The sequence below is a fragment of the Crinia signifera genome, chromosome 6, assembly GCF_055691185.1.
Source record: "Crinia signifera chromosome 6, ASM5569118v1, whole genome shotgun sequence".
Taxonomy (NCBI): Eukaryota; Metazoa; Chordata; class Amphibia; order Anura; family Myobatrachidae; genus Crinia; species Crinia signifera.
Genome location: NC_139222.1, coordinates 265,742,132 through 265,757,431, shown reverse-complemented (window position 1 = coordinate 265,757,431; position 15,300 = coordinate 265,742,132). Strand labels below are relative to the sequence as shown.

Sequence of the window (15,300 nt, the reverse complement as noted above, 5' to 3'; positions counted from 1 at the left end):
ATTGGCATTTTCTTTTTTAAAGTTGAAAACATAACACTGAGGACTTTATACTGTGTGCTAATAATGCTAGTAAATGTCAGATTATAATAAACTAATACTAATTATCTTACAGTGTAAAAAAATCACAGCTCCTCCTACACCTAGTACCTATGTCAATGTCGACCTAGTCTTAATGTCGAACTATGGTATGTCGACCTAGTGACTTCTCTGTCCCTTATACCATACCCATAGCAAATAGCCCCTCTCGGGAAAACCGGTCTTGAGCAACTTGGCCACACCAACTGGTAACAACAAAGTACAGTGCTAGATTACACTGGTCAATCCGGGTCTGACTCGGGGTACAAAGTACCATGACGTAGCGGCTGCAGCATTTTCTCATCCCAAGGTCTGCTATGTTTCAGCTGTGACTTGTATATGTTTAAAACGGTATCTGGATGGCTTATAATGGGCATGATGCTCTAACAGTTATCGCCCCCTCCGCTGGGCTTCACATTCTTAATAATCGCATATGCTCTAACATATGTGATTATTAATACAAGGGACAGCTCTTGCGATAAAGCTGTCCCTTGCGATGCGACTCCTGCACTGGACTTCCGGGTCTTAGACCCCGGAGTACGTCTGCACGAGCGCAGAGCAACGGGGACGGCCGCGGGGCATGCTGGGAGGGATCCGTGACGGATCCCTCACACAGCGCCTTGGTAAGAAGCCCATAGGCTTCTGCAGGTAATCAACAGCTTTTGCTGGCGATTCCCTCCGCAGCACTGACCTGCGGAGGGGGGTTAGAGAATACAAATATGCGGTAAAATCCCAGATAACAGGGGTTGTACCGCATATCTGGTTTAGAGCATCCTGACCATATAGCTTAACAATATATGGTCATCATGGTTAAAAAGGTCAACAAAAGCAATAGGTCAAAATGGCAATGGTAGACTCATGAAAAGGTTGACTTTCAATTTTTATGAAATTTGTTTTTTTCCCAATTAAAAAAATAAAATAATTGTTATTCACTAGTAAGCCCGCTCAAAGCAAATGTTTCGAAAGCAAGTACATGTAGTTTCACTTGCTGCCACCAGATGGCAGTGTTTTGGAGCCACACGGACACTAGACATAATGTTATTTTGTTATTGTACCAAGAAAAAAATATATATACTTTCTATATGATTTGACAGTAAATATTGCCCACCCATAAGTGTGCACATTTTTTTGGAGATGTTGTAGAATGAGTTGACATTTTTTTTTTAATAAAATGTGATGTTCTTTATTTAACCCCACAATCATGATGCTGCTATACTGAAATTTTAGAACTCTTACCCCTCTCGATGAGCTTCTCCCTTCTCCAGCTCCTGAATAACACCCAAAAGCACTTTAATTGTTTCCTGACTAGAACTGATCAGGGTCTCCATGGTTTGAAGCTGTGCTTTTAAGTCTATCACTTCCGTATGAGGCACAATTTGTTGGCAATCATCACTCAAGCCAACGGCAGTCTGACAAGGCAGATTTTTTTCCACGGGTAAAACATTAATCTGCAGGGCCTGCTCGTTACATTCCATCGTTTGACTCTGTGGCCGCGATGTACAGCCTTTTGGATTTACATCTTGGCCTTGAAGGCCATTAAGATGAGAAGTTCTTTTGTCATCTTCATCTGTCAGTGGGCAAACTGTCCTTTCCGTGTCACTCAAGTCTTCGGGGTCTTTCAAGTTTGGGTTAAGTGCAGGTGAGTGTATGGTGGCTTCCTCTTTCAAAAGCACTTTAACGTGTGCCAGGTGGTGGGACTGCATATTCCCGAATGGCCGTTTGTCGTGTTTCGCTGTGTCATGCAGATGGCAGATGGTCTGTTCCGAGGTGGATATTGCTGGGTTTTGAAGAGAAGGGGACTCTTTAGTACAGCTGTGCAAATCAGTGCTTCCACATGCATCTGAGCAATTGCTAGAAGTAATGACGTCCATGTTTTCACTTGAATGCACCATTAATTCAGCAACCACTTGGTCGTTGACCCTGCTGCATTGATGAGACTCCCCTGAGCTTTTGTGATCTTTCGATTCCTTCACGTCTATTAGAAATCCATTGTTTTGACCCTTCAACGTGTCGGCTCCAGAAGCGTTTTTTAATAAGTTCCCTTTTTTGCGATCCAGCGGAAAAGTCTGGTATCGCTTTTTCAGGTCTGGCGAAGTCTGAACCCCTGTGCTCTTGGTAACGTTGGGTATAGACCTGCGAGCAGGCACGGTCATGTACTTCCGATAAGCTTTGTAAGAAAGAGACTTTGGATCTTTTTTCTCACCTTGCGGCACAGTACAAAGCTGTTTATCCCTCTGCTCGTTTTGGGCTTCGCAAATATCTTTAAATCTAACTTGGAGGGCTTTATTCCGTTTCTTGATCTGCCGGTTGGGGTCCAATGCATATTTCATCTCTAAGGCTAAGGAAACAGCTGGCTCGGCTTCACTTTCTGAGGATGTCAGCACGCATTTCTCCCCCTCCTTGCTCACCATGGTTCCTGCATGCAAACACAGAGTAATGTGAGAATCATACAATACATAATTCACCGGTCGTTCAGGCTGTAGTTAAATCCCACAAACTTGATTCCGTGGTATGTGGTTCTCTTGTCCACATGCAGTGTGTGGACTCCGGAACCCAGGAACCATAAGGTCAACAAGTGTGAAATGCTTCTTAACCCTTTGAGTGCCAATGTTTGCTGTGAGCGATCCTCAAAATATCCGCTAAAAATTCCAGCGTCGCTCACAGCAACTGTTCTTTTTAGTTTAAATAAATACAAATACGGCCGAGTCATTTAATTTTAAAGTTAGTTAAATATTGCACCCAAAAAAAGAAGAGTCGCTGTGAGTGGCACTGACATTTTTAACGGATATTTTGAGAATGGTCTCACAGCAACGTTGGCACTCAAAGGGTTTAATGAAAAGGTTTGCTTGGCAAAGTTTACACCTATTTTTGACAACATGCCCTGGCGCTCAAAGGGTTAAACCATTTTATGCACGCTGACCGTACAACTGTACACATCACTTACCTTCGTGTGTACAATTGTACTGCCGGCACACATAAAATGCTTTATGTACTTGTGCGCTTAATGAGGTCTGCGTTCCAGGTTCCACATACTGGTTGTCGATACAATGTACGTATCCTGATTCCAGTTGTAGTTTAGCATTTTGTTCATATCCTGAGTTAAGTATTGTTTTTAATCTCATATATTACATGGGCATTCGGATGTGTCCTAATACATGTTGCCGCAATAGGTGACTCTGCGGGAGGGAGCTGAAAGGTCCTGAGCAAATCTGTTAAGGTCCATACACACGGGTCGATTATACGCAGCGTATATGGACAGCGATGATCGCATACACACTGTGCGTCTTTTCCCCTGCCCAGCGCCGTCAGCCGGAGGGAGGACGGCTTTGCATAACGCAGAGCTATTCAAAGCTGTCCTCAAAGCCGCTCATCTCTTGGCATTACCAGCAGATGAGCAGCTTTCCTGTCGCTGATGTGGGAGCGCGCAGCAGCGCTCACCGCTCATCGCTGGGGCATACACACTGGACAGCTTTGAGCTGAAAGCCGCTCAAACTTGCTTTTTTGAGTGGCTTTCAGCTCAGTCGCCCAGTGTGTATGGGCCTTAAGTGTCTGGTGGCCTTTTTTTATTTTTCATGCCAAAAATGTGAATGCTATGTGAATAAGACACAAAAGCAGCTGATTAATTGATGATATGTGGCATACCTATATTCTGTGTGCGACCATGGGTGCATACAAAATGCTATGGTTGCACACAGAATATAGGCATGCTGCATATCATTGGCTGCTTGTGTGTAATGTTGTGAATAATATGCATTTTAATGAACAAAGTCTCAAGTTTAGACGCTCTGAGTTTACCAAGTCACACCATGGCATGGCTGTTTAATGTGCTGGGTGGCTAGATGTATGTGAAGACATATGTATGACTAGTAAATATTTTGTCCATGCCACCTGAATTTAGGTTCTATACTTGCTCATATCATCAAGAGTGGCCCATTTTACGCGCAAATTCTTGCTTCTTCCGGGAAGTAGCAAGCAGGGAAGCTCAGGTGTAGCGCAGCGGGTGGTGAGACCACAATGAGGTGAATCAGGGAATTGCGTCATTGGCCACCCACTTTTGTTCAAGTAAGTGGGAGGGTGGTGACTGGCTGCAAGAGACTTGCCCGCTCTCCTTGGGTGGTCAGTAGTGCAACACTATTCCAGGAGAGAAAGTATGACCAAGGATCACATTTATTTTACCTCTACTCTCCTTTCGACACTAATTCCTAAACTGTGCTCTTGTCTGTACTTTTACCTCAATGACCTCAAAATACAGATTCCAAATACATTTTAAGTAAGTCTCGCACATCTTCTGTATGTATGTTACAGTCAGTGTTGGAATTTGAATTGTTTTTAAAACAACCTGATGAATTCTGTATTTAAAGTGGTCCCATCACTTACATTTCCTGGAGAAGCCGTTTTGTTAACTATATAACTATATGCTATTATTCGTGTCATGTTTTCTGTGTTAGGATTCTGTTCTAATCCCTCTGCCTGTTCATATAATTGTGACTTCCCCAATCCAGCATTGTGTCCTGTTATTCCACTGATAGGCCATACCCTTGTTTGGAGGCTTGTGTGTGGCACAAAGGCAATGACACGCTACTGCATTCACTTTTTACAGCTGAATGACTTAACGATGCATTGGCAGAAGTAATAGATACAGCAATGGGTGCGGTGTGCTTTGTGTATCTTTCATTACTACTTCCAGAGTTTTGTGGGATCCTTGAAAAATGTATTATAATAATATGTAGTAGTAGTTTGGCTACATCATTTACCAGGTCACTAGCTATTGTGCTTGTTGTAGTTTTTTCCTTCTCTGTCCTTTTTCTCTCCTGGAACCCTCATCTCTGTCCTGTTACAGTTATATTTCTCTTTGATAACGTCACCTACAGTATATGGGGATTGGGTCGTCAAGCATTGTGTCTACACCATTAGGTCGACATGGGGATTTTCACAGTTTTCTTGAGCCAACATGTGCCGACAGGCGGTATTTTGTGCCCTGCCATCCACTAGGGTGTGGTGGATGAAAAAAAACAGTGTGCCCGAAGCATGGCGAATGGATGCGGTGCTAGGTTTCAGTGTCCATGTCGACTCGGTCGACATTCAGGTAAAAAAAAACCACAGTGAAAAACCCCATGTCAACCGTTTGACTGTCTACCTTGCCCATGTCGACGTATGACCTGTCGACCTAGACCAGTGATGGCTAACCTTGACACTCCAGCTGTTGTTGAACTACATATCCCAGCATGAGATGCATCAGTTTTAGCATGGCCAAATAGTAAACCTGTAACAGGGCATGCTGGGTTGTGTAGTTCAACAACAGCTGGAGTGTCAAGGTTAGCCATCACTAACCTACACCCATGTTGACCTTTCAGCATGTCGACCTAATGGTGTTGACCCATTGCTTGTCGACCATCATCTTGTAGACCTAATGATCCATACCCAGTATATGTGCTGCGTGTGTGTGTAAATTACTATATATATATATAGATATATATATATATATATCATTTGTTTTAACCAATATGACCCACTGTGCAGCAGAAGCAAGCCTCCTTCAGCTTTACATCTATCGCAGAACTACATGTCTCAGCATGCTCATCCAGCCTCCGCTGAGACTTGCTTTACCCAAGCTGCAGAACCACAGGTAGCCGGAGCCCGCTGTACTGCACTGGGCAGAATACCTTAATCATTCCAACATGCTGCCAGCGAGCACGCCACGCAGTACATGGAATCAGAGAGTCTGGGCTGTCAGTCAGTAGTCTGAGTGGCATTTACACATGTTAAAGCAAATTCATTGTGATAGTCTCCTCTCCGCTGAACTCTGCAGCTTTTTGCAAACAAATCCCAGCCTTGTATGCGGAGACCGTAACAAACTGCAGCTGTGTGCTCTTAGAAATAGAGAAACTGAATTAATGATCGCAGAGGAGAGAAAAAAATTACAAGATTATAGTAATTATTTATTGCTGTGTGCATGTTTATACAATATACCCTGCGTCTCCACGTAGGAGCATTCCATATTTCTGTTTAAAAATAAAGAGATTTTATTTTTATTATTAGCTCGAGCAGTTTGTACTTGGGTGACCTTGCGGAGTCTGCATAGCCTTAATGACAAACAAGTCCCTATGGATGGCTCTGTATTGACCTAGCAGAAATTTATGTAACGCAATCCAGGCTGCACTCACCGGTCTGTCTTCTGGTGTCAGCACAAGCAGTCCCAGCAACCTCATATAGGTAGATGTGGTATGGGGCTCCAACGGTCAGTATCCTGACATTGGAATCCTAACTGCCGGTGCTCCGACAGGGGGGCGAGCGCAAAGAAGCCCCTTGCAGGCTCGCTGCACTTGCCACACTGCGGGCTTGGTGATTCTATTTTCCTACTATTGGGGTCGTGGACCCCAACAAGGGAGAAAAGCCCGTGTGAATCAGGATCTCCCCTGTCGAAGCACTGGCAGTCGGGATACTGACTGTCGGGATCCCCCCCCCCCTGTTGGGCTGTCATCCAGAACCCATCCTAGGTAGGTTACGGTTTGGTGAGTAATACAGCATTAGAGATATAGCCGCGCTCATTGGGGCTGCTATATGGACACTATTTATTTAATTTATTTATTCACAGTTTCTTATATAGCGCAGCATTATTCCGTTGCGCTTTACAATTGGTAACAACAGTGATTAAACAAACTGGTTAGGAACAAACCGACATGGAGGCAGTAGGGCCCTGCTCGCAAGCTGACAATCTATAGGAACTAGTGGCATATTGAGTCACACCGACAACTCTGCTGCGCTGCACCGGCAAATGTATTTCCAATGAGTCACAGGTGCGACATAGCAGTGCTCCAATGGGCGTAGCTATAGCTGTAGATGTCAGTCTCTGGGTGAAACCATTGATGGTACCCAGGCACACATCCACCCCCACCCATCAATGGTTTCATGGGTAACCCACTGATGACATTCTGCTACCCAGATGCAAGACTTCACATGCGCACAAAGAGGTGTGGACATCCTACCCTTGTTACTCAACATGCTTGTGGCCTGTGGTTGCCCTGTTACTTTTCACTATGGTTCATAGCAACTGTACTATCTCTAATTAGCTGATTGCATAGTCCTAAGTACAGTTAGTTGTGCTAGGCTTAAGCCCCTTACACACTGGGTGATTTCTGCTCGCCTGCATGCTGAGCGATGCTGGTTAGGGAAATCGTCCATACACACATTCTCTGGTTAGAACACTAGTGATCTGACTAGATCTTGACTACATGTATTCAAGATCTAGGACCAGATGCACTAAGCTTCAAAAGCGATAAAATGGAGAGTAATAAACAGCCAGCCAATCAGCTCCTACCTGCCGTGTCACATGCTGTGTTTGAAAAATGTCAGGCAGGATTTGATTGATTGGTGGTTTATCACTCTCCATTTTATCACTTCGTGCATCTGGCCCCTAGTCAGACAAAGGTGACATACAGAGGGAGCCCTCCCCAGCAAGCCTTCTCTGGATAGCCATGGTGAGCCACGGTGAGCCAAGGCCTATTGTTCTCAGCTGCAATACAATACATAGAACAATACAGTAGGGGATTAGCAGAGTAATTCTATTACTCACTTAATCCTATTATAGGGCTAGATGAGGATGGCTCTATCTGGTATGGGATCTAGACAGATTGCTTAGAAATATGACCAAAATCACCCCGTGTGTATGCCCTTTAACAAACTGACCCGAGAATTGATTAAACTTGCCCCTTATGTAATGGATTACTTTACAGACAAAAATATAGGGGCCTGCTCACAAATATCACTGAATGGAGCCTAGATGCCATGTAAGGCTCTTGCACAGGTAGAGTAGATGGATAAAAGCAGAAGTTATCTTTTTGTCTGGAGCATGAACTAATAACAGGGATTTATTTCAGCATTGCATGTAGGAGTTTGTGCTGAATCAGATCCATTTACTGTAAGATCTTGTAATGGTCTGCTGCAAGTTCCTGTCTAGTTGCTGAAATCTAGTGCAACCTTCCAATGTAGTCTGTAAATGAGTCCTAGTAGCCAATATTAAAGTAGGGGGCAGATGTATCAAGCCATCTAAGGATGGGAGATGTTGCTAATAGCATCCACCTGCTTTGTACCTCTCATTTTGTAGAAGATACTTGATAAATGCTGGTACAGTAGAAGCAGATTGATCGCTATGGGCAACTTGTACACTTCTCTTGTCTTTAAGAGGCTTGATACAGCTTCCCCAGGCGGGATACGGTCGTATTGTCGACCCAACTTAGGTCGACGCCGTTGGGTCGACAGGCAACAAGGTCAACAGGGTTCTCGGTCGACATGGATGAAGGTCGACATGGGACAAGTGCCGAAGCATCGCGAGCGATGTGAGGGGCTGCAGTTGACTTCCAACTGTGTCCATTCGGGTAAAAAAAACAGTGAAAAGACCCATGTCGACCTGTCGACCGAACACATGTCGACCTAACGCATTTGTCGACCTAAACCTATGTCGACCTAGAACCCTGTTCACCTAGTTGCCTGTCGACCTAATGACTGTCAACCTAAGTCGGGTCAACAATACGATCCACATCCGGTCAGGCATGTCCAAACTATGGCCCTCCAGCTGTTATGAAACTACAAGTCCCATCATGCCTTGGCACAGTTTTGCTATTAGGGTTGCTAAAACGATGGCAAGGCATGCTGTGGGATGTGTAGTTTCACAGCAGCTGGAGGGCCGTAGTTTGGGCATGCCTGTTTTGCATATGTGTTGGCACAATGTGTCTTACACAGGGAAGCGCTGGGTGGATCAGGGCACTGAATGACAGATTTATTAATGCTTGGTGAAGTGATAAAGTGGCAGGTGATAATCCATCAGCTATTCCTCTCCTAAATGTCAAGTTACAGTCTGAGTTTGAAAATTGGCAGTTATGAGCTGTTTGGCTCCTGCTTTATCACCTTCCACTTTATCACTTCAACACGCTTAATACTTGTGCCCCATACTTTCTTAATATATATGGTGTTTTTAACAAATATGTAATAGCATAATTCAGTGGTTTATAAACAAGGGGCAGATGGATTAAGCCTGGTGATGTCATAATGCAGCAGCCAATCGTCTCATAATGGTCAAGTTACAGGCTGGGTTTAAAATATATAGTTAGGAGCTGATTAACTGCTGCTTTATCACCTTCCACTTCACCTGGTTTAATAAATTTGCCCCTGAGAGCGGTAACTGTAATGTATCCCCATTATGGCCCTTATTCTGGTTCACTCGCAAAGGCATATTCCTTCTCAAATGGACAAAACCATGTGCACTGCTGTGCTGGTGGGGCAGATGTAACTTGTGCAGAGAGATTGAGATTTGGGTGAGTTATTTTGTTTCTGTGCAGGGAAAATACTGACTGCTTTATTTTTACACTGCAATATAGATCTCACTTTGAAGTAAAACCCCACCCAAATTTAGAGAAGGAATTTGCCTTTGCGAGTGAACCAGAATAAGGGCCTACATTTCCCATGAGCAGGGCCCTTTTCCTTCACGTGCTTTCCCTTCCATTATACCATCTTCTGCTCTTCATTGCCAGCAGCGGCACCTGACCTCTGTGCTAACCCTGCGCTGCTCATGTGGTTATTTCTAAACCTGTGCCGCAATGGTTATACACTGTTCATTTTGTCCTGTAAGGGGAATAATTACTAAAGGTCAGATTTTTATTGCAAATGGTTTAAAATTTGATGTAATACAATGTTGTGTTTCAGGAGCTGTAATGCACATTTACAAACATTTTTTTTACGATGATTTTTAAATATTAGTAAATGTATGTTAAGGCCTCAGCAACACAACATTGATTTAAATTGAAATTAGTTTTTCCTGATTTTGAAATCAATAAAGATTTATTGAAATAGACCTTTAGTAAGTATAGTCCTCCATCGTCTTGTTCTGTGTGCACTACTGCTGTTTCTCTGCTGTGTGCTGCAGGGCCTCTTGTGGCGCCATATATAGAATCATTTTTATAGGACAAAAACACAAAACGTTGAATCAAATGAAGCAAGTGATGTTTCATACTTTACATCTTTTGGATTTGCTACAACACTCCTGACACAGGAACACCATGCTGGCATTCCAGGGGCACTTGCCATAAACAGAATGTGAGACGTTTGGCGCACAATGAAAGACCAAGCATTTTTTCACTATTGTGTTTGAGAGACACTGGCATCCCAATGCAGGAAATCCCAATAGAGGTCTGTCAAGTATACTTGCCCTCCCGTTACTCTAATGCTCCCTCCCCGCAGCCTAACCATAACCCCTCACACACACCGCCCTAACCCTCCCTGCTAGCGGATAACTTCCTATCCTGCATCCGAAGCTTAACCCCCCTCTTCTAAGTGCCTTTTCTTTTCCTGCAGCCTAACCATAAGCTCCATCTAGTCGTCCCCCCCCCCCCCCAAAAAAAAAACTTCCACTAGTCCACCCCAACGTACTTAAGATCGGGATGCCAGCGTCAGTCTGACTTATGGCATCCCATCTGCCAGTATGCTAAACACATCCCATCCTTTGTACATCTACAATTTACTGGGAAGATTGTAGGGTATGGACTTCCCACATTTTGGGATGTTATTCTTGCATTTTGAACCTTCTTTTTACCCAAGCCCAGATTCTTTTTAAGGGTGCATCATTCCTAGATCTCGATCTCGAACTCGCTTTTAGCCACTTAACTGGCAATTTCTTTTCCAAAGCCGCTCGGAATTTTTTTATTATTAAATTAAGTCAAGAACGTATATTTTAAACTTCTTTAAAAAGTTTTATTATTATATATTATTTCAGACATCAGAAATATCAACATATTGATACTGATTTCCCCAGCGGCTGCAACCATCACCACATAGCTGTAGATTGTAAGCTTGCGAGCAGGGCCCTCATACCTTTGACTGTTCCTGCTGTGCTGACTGATCAGCAGTGATTGGCAGCATGGCAGGCACTGGGGGAGTCAGAGGGGACATGGGACCCCTCTGTGATTGGCGGCAGCGTAAGATGATCTTTCCGTAGCCAGCTACTATAGGGGCAATTTACTAAGATTGGGAGTTCTCCTAAAGATGGGATGCAACAAATCACATTGTACTTCTTATTTTATTTAGCAACTTCTACAAGATAATAGATGAAATCCATCTTCAATAGAACTCCCATCTTAGTAAATTTACCCCTGCTGTATGTGTTTCTGACTGGTGGCATTGTTTGTGACCAGGTCAAATAACACACAGTATGGTATGGTGACAATGCCACCACGCCGGGCAAGTGGATAATATACAATTATTTGCTCAAAATAAACCAACATGGCCATTCATCGCATGCATGCAGGACTTTCAACGAGCTGCACCGAATCTGTGGAATACCATCCCAACCACAACAAGACTCTCCTTCTGTCTCCAAACCTACAAGCGTTCCCTGAAAACTCACCTTTTCAGGCAAGCTTATCAAATTCCAGAACCAGCCACTTAACCTTCATATACCGTTCCTATCTAATCACATCCCCACTGTACAGTAGACACATATCCACTCTCTTTCTTTTTCACATTTTCCATCCTCCTGACCTCTGGCCAAACTATTGGGTCACCGTTTCACACAGCACACCAGGAACCTTTGCCTTCTAGTGTAATTAATGCAATAAAGATTACAGTATCTATCCTTATTTATCAATGCCTATTTCCCTATAGATTGTAAGCTTGCGAGCAGGGCCCTCCTACATTTTGAATGTCTGTAAATGCCCTGTTTGTTGTCTCACGGTCTCCTATTGTAAAGCGCAACGGAATATGCTATAAAACTTGCTTAAGAGGCAACACGTCAGGGGGGCAAGGGCAAGGCTAAGGCTGACATCACTTGGCCCCGCCCCCCCCATGCTGGAAAACGCTGTGATTCGCGGGCTGCGGAGAGGGGCTTGGCTTAAATGCAGCAATCCCATCATTTAAGCCCCGCCCCCTCACCACGGACCCGCAATTTACGGTAATTATACCGGCGGACAAGGGGGGAGCGGGGGCTATCACCAGAAAGCGGGAGACTTGCCCACCCTCCAGGGGGGCTGGGAGAAGGACCCGATTTTCTGGAGGCTCCCGGCCATTGCGGGAGGGTAGGCAAGCCTGCACTATATAAGAAACTGTTAATAAATAATAAATAAATTACTAAACCTACTGGATATAAAATAGAACAACCCCCATAAAGCCTGGGAATTCAGGAAGCCGTCCAGTCATGTAAAGACATTTTACCCGCTGGGCAATTTCGTGCTTGTTACACCGCAGTCATCCCAGTCTTGTTCCATGTTTTTCTTTTTAAAATTCATGTCTCTCAAGTACAACATATTAAATGATATCACTGCAATGATGGAGTATTGAGCTCTGAATGGAAAATAGGGCTCGCATTGCTTTTCTACGTGTTTTATCAGCTCCAGAAATGTTTGGCGAGGTATTTGGAGGGCTTCAAGAGGCATAAACGGCGCTGAGTGACAGTACAGAAGAAAATCTCTTATCAAACAGCCAGATTAATGGAAGGCTGTATACAGTTTACAGGTGACACTAAAAGCAAGATAATCGTTAAATCATGTGAGCAGGCTTCCGATAAGGGGAGCCGGCCTTTCATCACGTCTCCGCAGGGCTAATGCTAAATCTTTCTTACTTTCCCTCTCCCAGTTTTAAATTGTGCAGCAAATGATTATTTTCCGGAGCATTCATGAAATGATTATATAGTTTATTATTAGCGCTGTGTATTTTTTTTTTTTTATTATAGTGTCTTCAGCTGCTCGTACAATTAGGCATAAACGCGAGTCACGATCTCCTGCTTAGTTTATCAGAATATTCCTTTTCTTTTCTTGTTGTGGATATGAGGTTTTAAATGGTACTTAATAAAATAAAATGGTAATAGCTATTATAAAGGAACAGAGAACTGTGAGGTAGATATTCATCTGTTCAGCCTAGAGATTTGGTTTTTTTGTTCTTTTGTTGTTCATAATACCTGTTTTTAGTCAATTCAAGTCATTACTCCCAATTGTGAAGTGCTCCGGAATATGCCATCGCTATATACTTAACCGTTAATAATAAGTAAATTGTCAACCTCTGCAGTTTTTTACAAGAGTTTTAATTTCTGGGAGTGTGTCCTGGCTCACTCAGGAATAGCGGTGTTTGTATGCATACTAGTAAGGCAGCTTGAAACAAATGCTTCGAAAGCTAGTCTGCTACCTTGGGATTGCCTCTGTGTTTGTGCATGTGTGAGCGAGAAAGAGATGTAGATTCACTCGCAGCCAACAGATGGCAGTGTTTCGGAGAAACACAAATGGACACTAGACATATATAGGTGCTGATATTGTATGCAAAATTAGTCTATTATTGTTTTTAGATAACTCGTAATAGTATTAAGTAAAGATGTGCGGGTTCAGTTTTAAATCGGATTTACTTGGTTCTCAAATCCGGATCTTATTGGCTATCGGCTGTCACATGTTTTGGATATCCAATAAGATCCAGATCTGAAAACCAAGTAAATTTGAGTAAAACGGAACCCGCACATCTCTAGTTTTATGGAGAACACAAGCCTGGGTTAAACCTGCGATGCTTACTTGTTTTATATTTTGTTACTCCTGGTTGCGGACCAAAGGTCTAGGTCCACATCCCGAAAGGTAGACACATGAAAAGGTTGAAATGCGTTTTGCACGTTTTTATCGACATGGACCCCCAATTAGTGCTACCACATCGCTCAGCAGACTTTACCGTTCCCAATCGGAGTCCACATGGTTGCGAAGTATAAAAAATGTAATCATTTTTGTCTTAAATTGTGAAAACTGAAGGTCGACCATTGCCATGACGGTCTTTTGCTTGTGTTGACCTTTTATCAATGTTGACCTAGCTCATATCGACCTTTTGGTGACGACCTGTTGACTGTTGACCTAGACACGATGACCCGTCATCCAGATTCCGAAATGCATTATCTCACTAGCTGAATTTACTATTAGACCCAACTATTGTTTGGCCAAGAGGTCTTCTCCTTCCTATAAGGCCCCCATACATTAGTCAAACTTGCAATTCTCGCATGTATTACAATTTAAAAAAATAAACATGTGAAATGATTAGCCTCCCTTCCAGGTTGCCGCTGATTGACTGAGAGAGATCTCAGCCAATCAGAGGCCGGCTAGTCATTTGAGACGTTTTAAAAAAAATTCTAATACCTGCCACTGATCGGCGTGTCTGTCCTGCTGATCACCACCCACCCCACTGCTCCTCACCACCCGCTGCCTGGAGGGTAGAACACGCAGAAAGGTGTGTGCCGGTACCACTGGCAGACACCATCGGACTGGATACATAATGAGTCCGAAAAAGCCCCCGCGATGTGCCGCTGATGGGTCCGATCCGACAAACTGAACCTACAGCAGGTTCAATCTGTAGGGTCTGATGCAATGTGAAAGGGACCGCGCATCGGGTCGGATGTGGTGTTAATAATTTCTTGGTGTTACATTTTTTTATGGCTATATAAATGGCGGCCACATCATAAAATTATCTAAACAAGTTTAGATCAATATCTTATTTTCAAGGGTTCATTCAAGGGTTCGTGATTTGATAATGTTACTCTCTATTCAATCTTCATTATTATAAAAAGTATTTGTAAACCTTCAGACTGGTTTCTGGAAGACGTGACCACGTTATCTGTACGTCACCGGTTGCCGAGGAGTGACCGGTTCCTGAAAACGTTAATGTCTTGTATCAATATCCTAGCGGCCTTGTTTCCGGGGGTGGGGGCATATACAGTGACATCGGCTCCCCTCTGCCTTTTAACACGGAATAAAATACCCCATAGAGCCCCATATACATTGGATGGCGGCATTTTTGAACATCTTCCCCGGTGCATTAAAAGTCACGGAACTGGACATTCTAATTTGAAAGTTGTTTTTAACTCTGTGACCTTCTTAATATTAACTTCTCTTTTTAAACCATCTCCGTAACTGTATTTCTCAGTATACGGTTTGCACTGTATGTTTTTAGTACCAAACATGGTTTTCATATGGTAGCATATCACACTACATTCTATCATTATATAGTCAACAATGTACTTTCCCATTCATTTAATACCTAGTGCGACACCAGAAGTTTGACCCCAAAATTTGAGTCAACCCCAAATTATGGATCGAAAAGATATATATTTAATGAACAGGTTTATAGCTCTGTGTTTACATGGTTAACACAAGCATTAGGTCGACATGCATTTTTCACCCAACGCATGGCGAGCGCATCAAGTCATTCGAGGGGACGTGG

The 15,300-nt window shown here is 43.4% G+C and overlaps 2 protein-coding genes across 2 annotated transcripts in view; one reads left to right on the top strand and one right to left on the bottom strand.

Moving 5' to 3' along the window:
• DOCK1 (dedicator of cytokinesis 1) overlaps nucleotides 1–15,300 on the top strand; it is a 342,756-nt gene that overhangs the window by 172,447 nt on the left and 155,009 nt on the right. The gene's annotated exons all lie outside the window — the stretch shown is intronic.
• The window catches only part of INSYN2A (inhibitory synaptic factor 2A), a 62,392-nt gene that overhangs the window by 37,929 nt on the left and 9,163 nt on the right, over nucleotides 1–15,300 (bottom strand). The window contains exon 2 of the mRNA XM_083149519.1: nucleotides 1,312–2,491. Within this exon, the coding sequence (XP_083005645.1) occupies nucleotides 1,312–2,486 (1,175 nt within the window). The 5' untranslated portion in view covers nucleotides 2,487–2,491. The remainder of the gene's footprint in view (nucleotides 1–1,311; nucleotides 2,492–15,300) is intronic.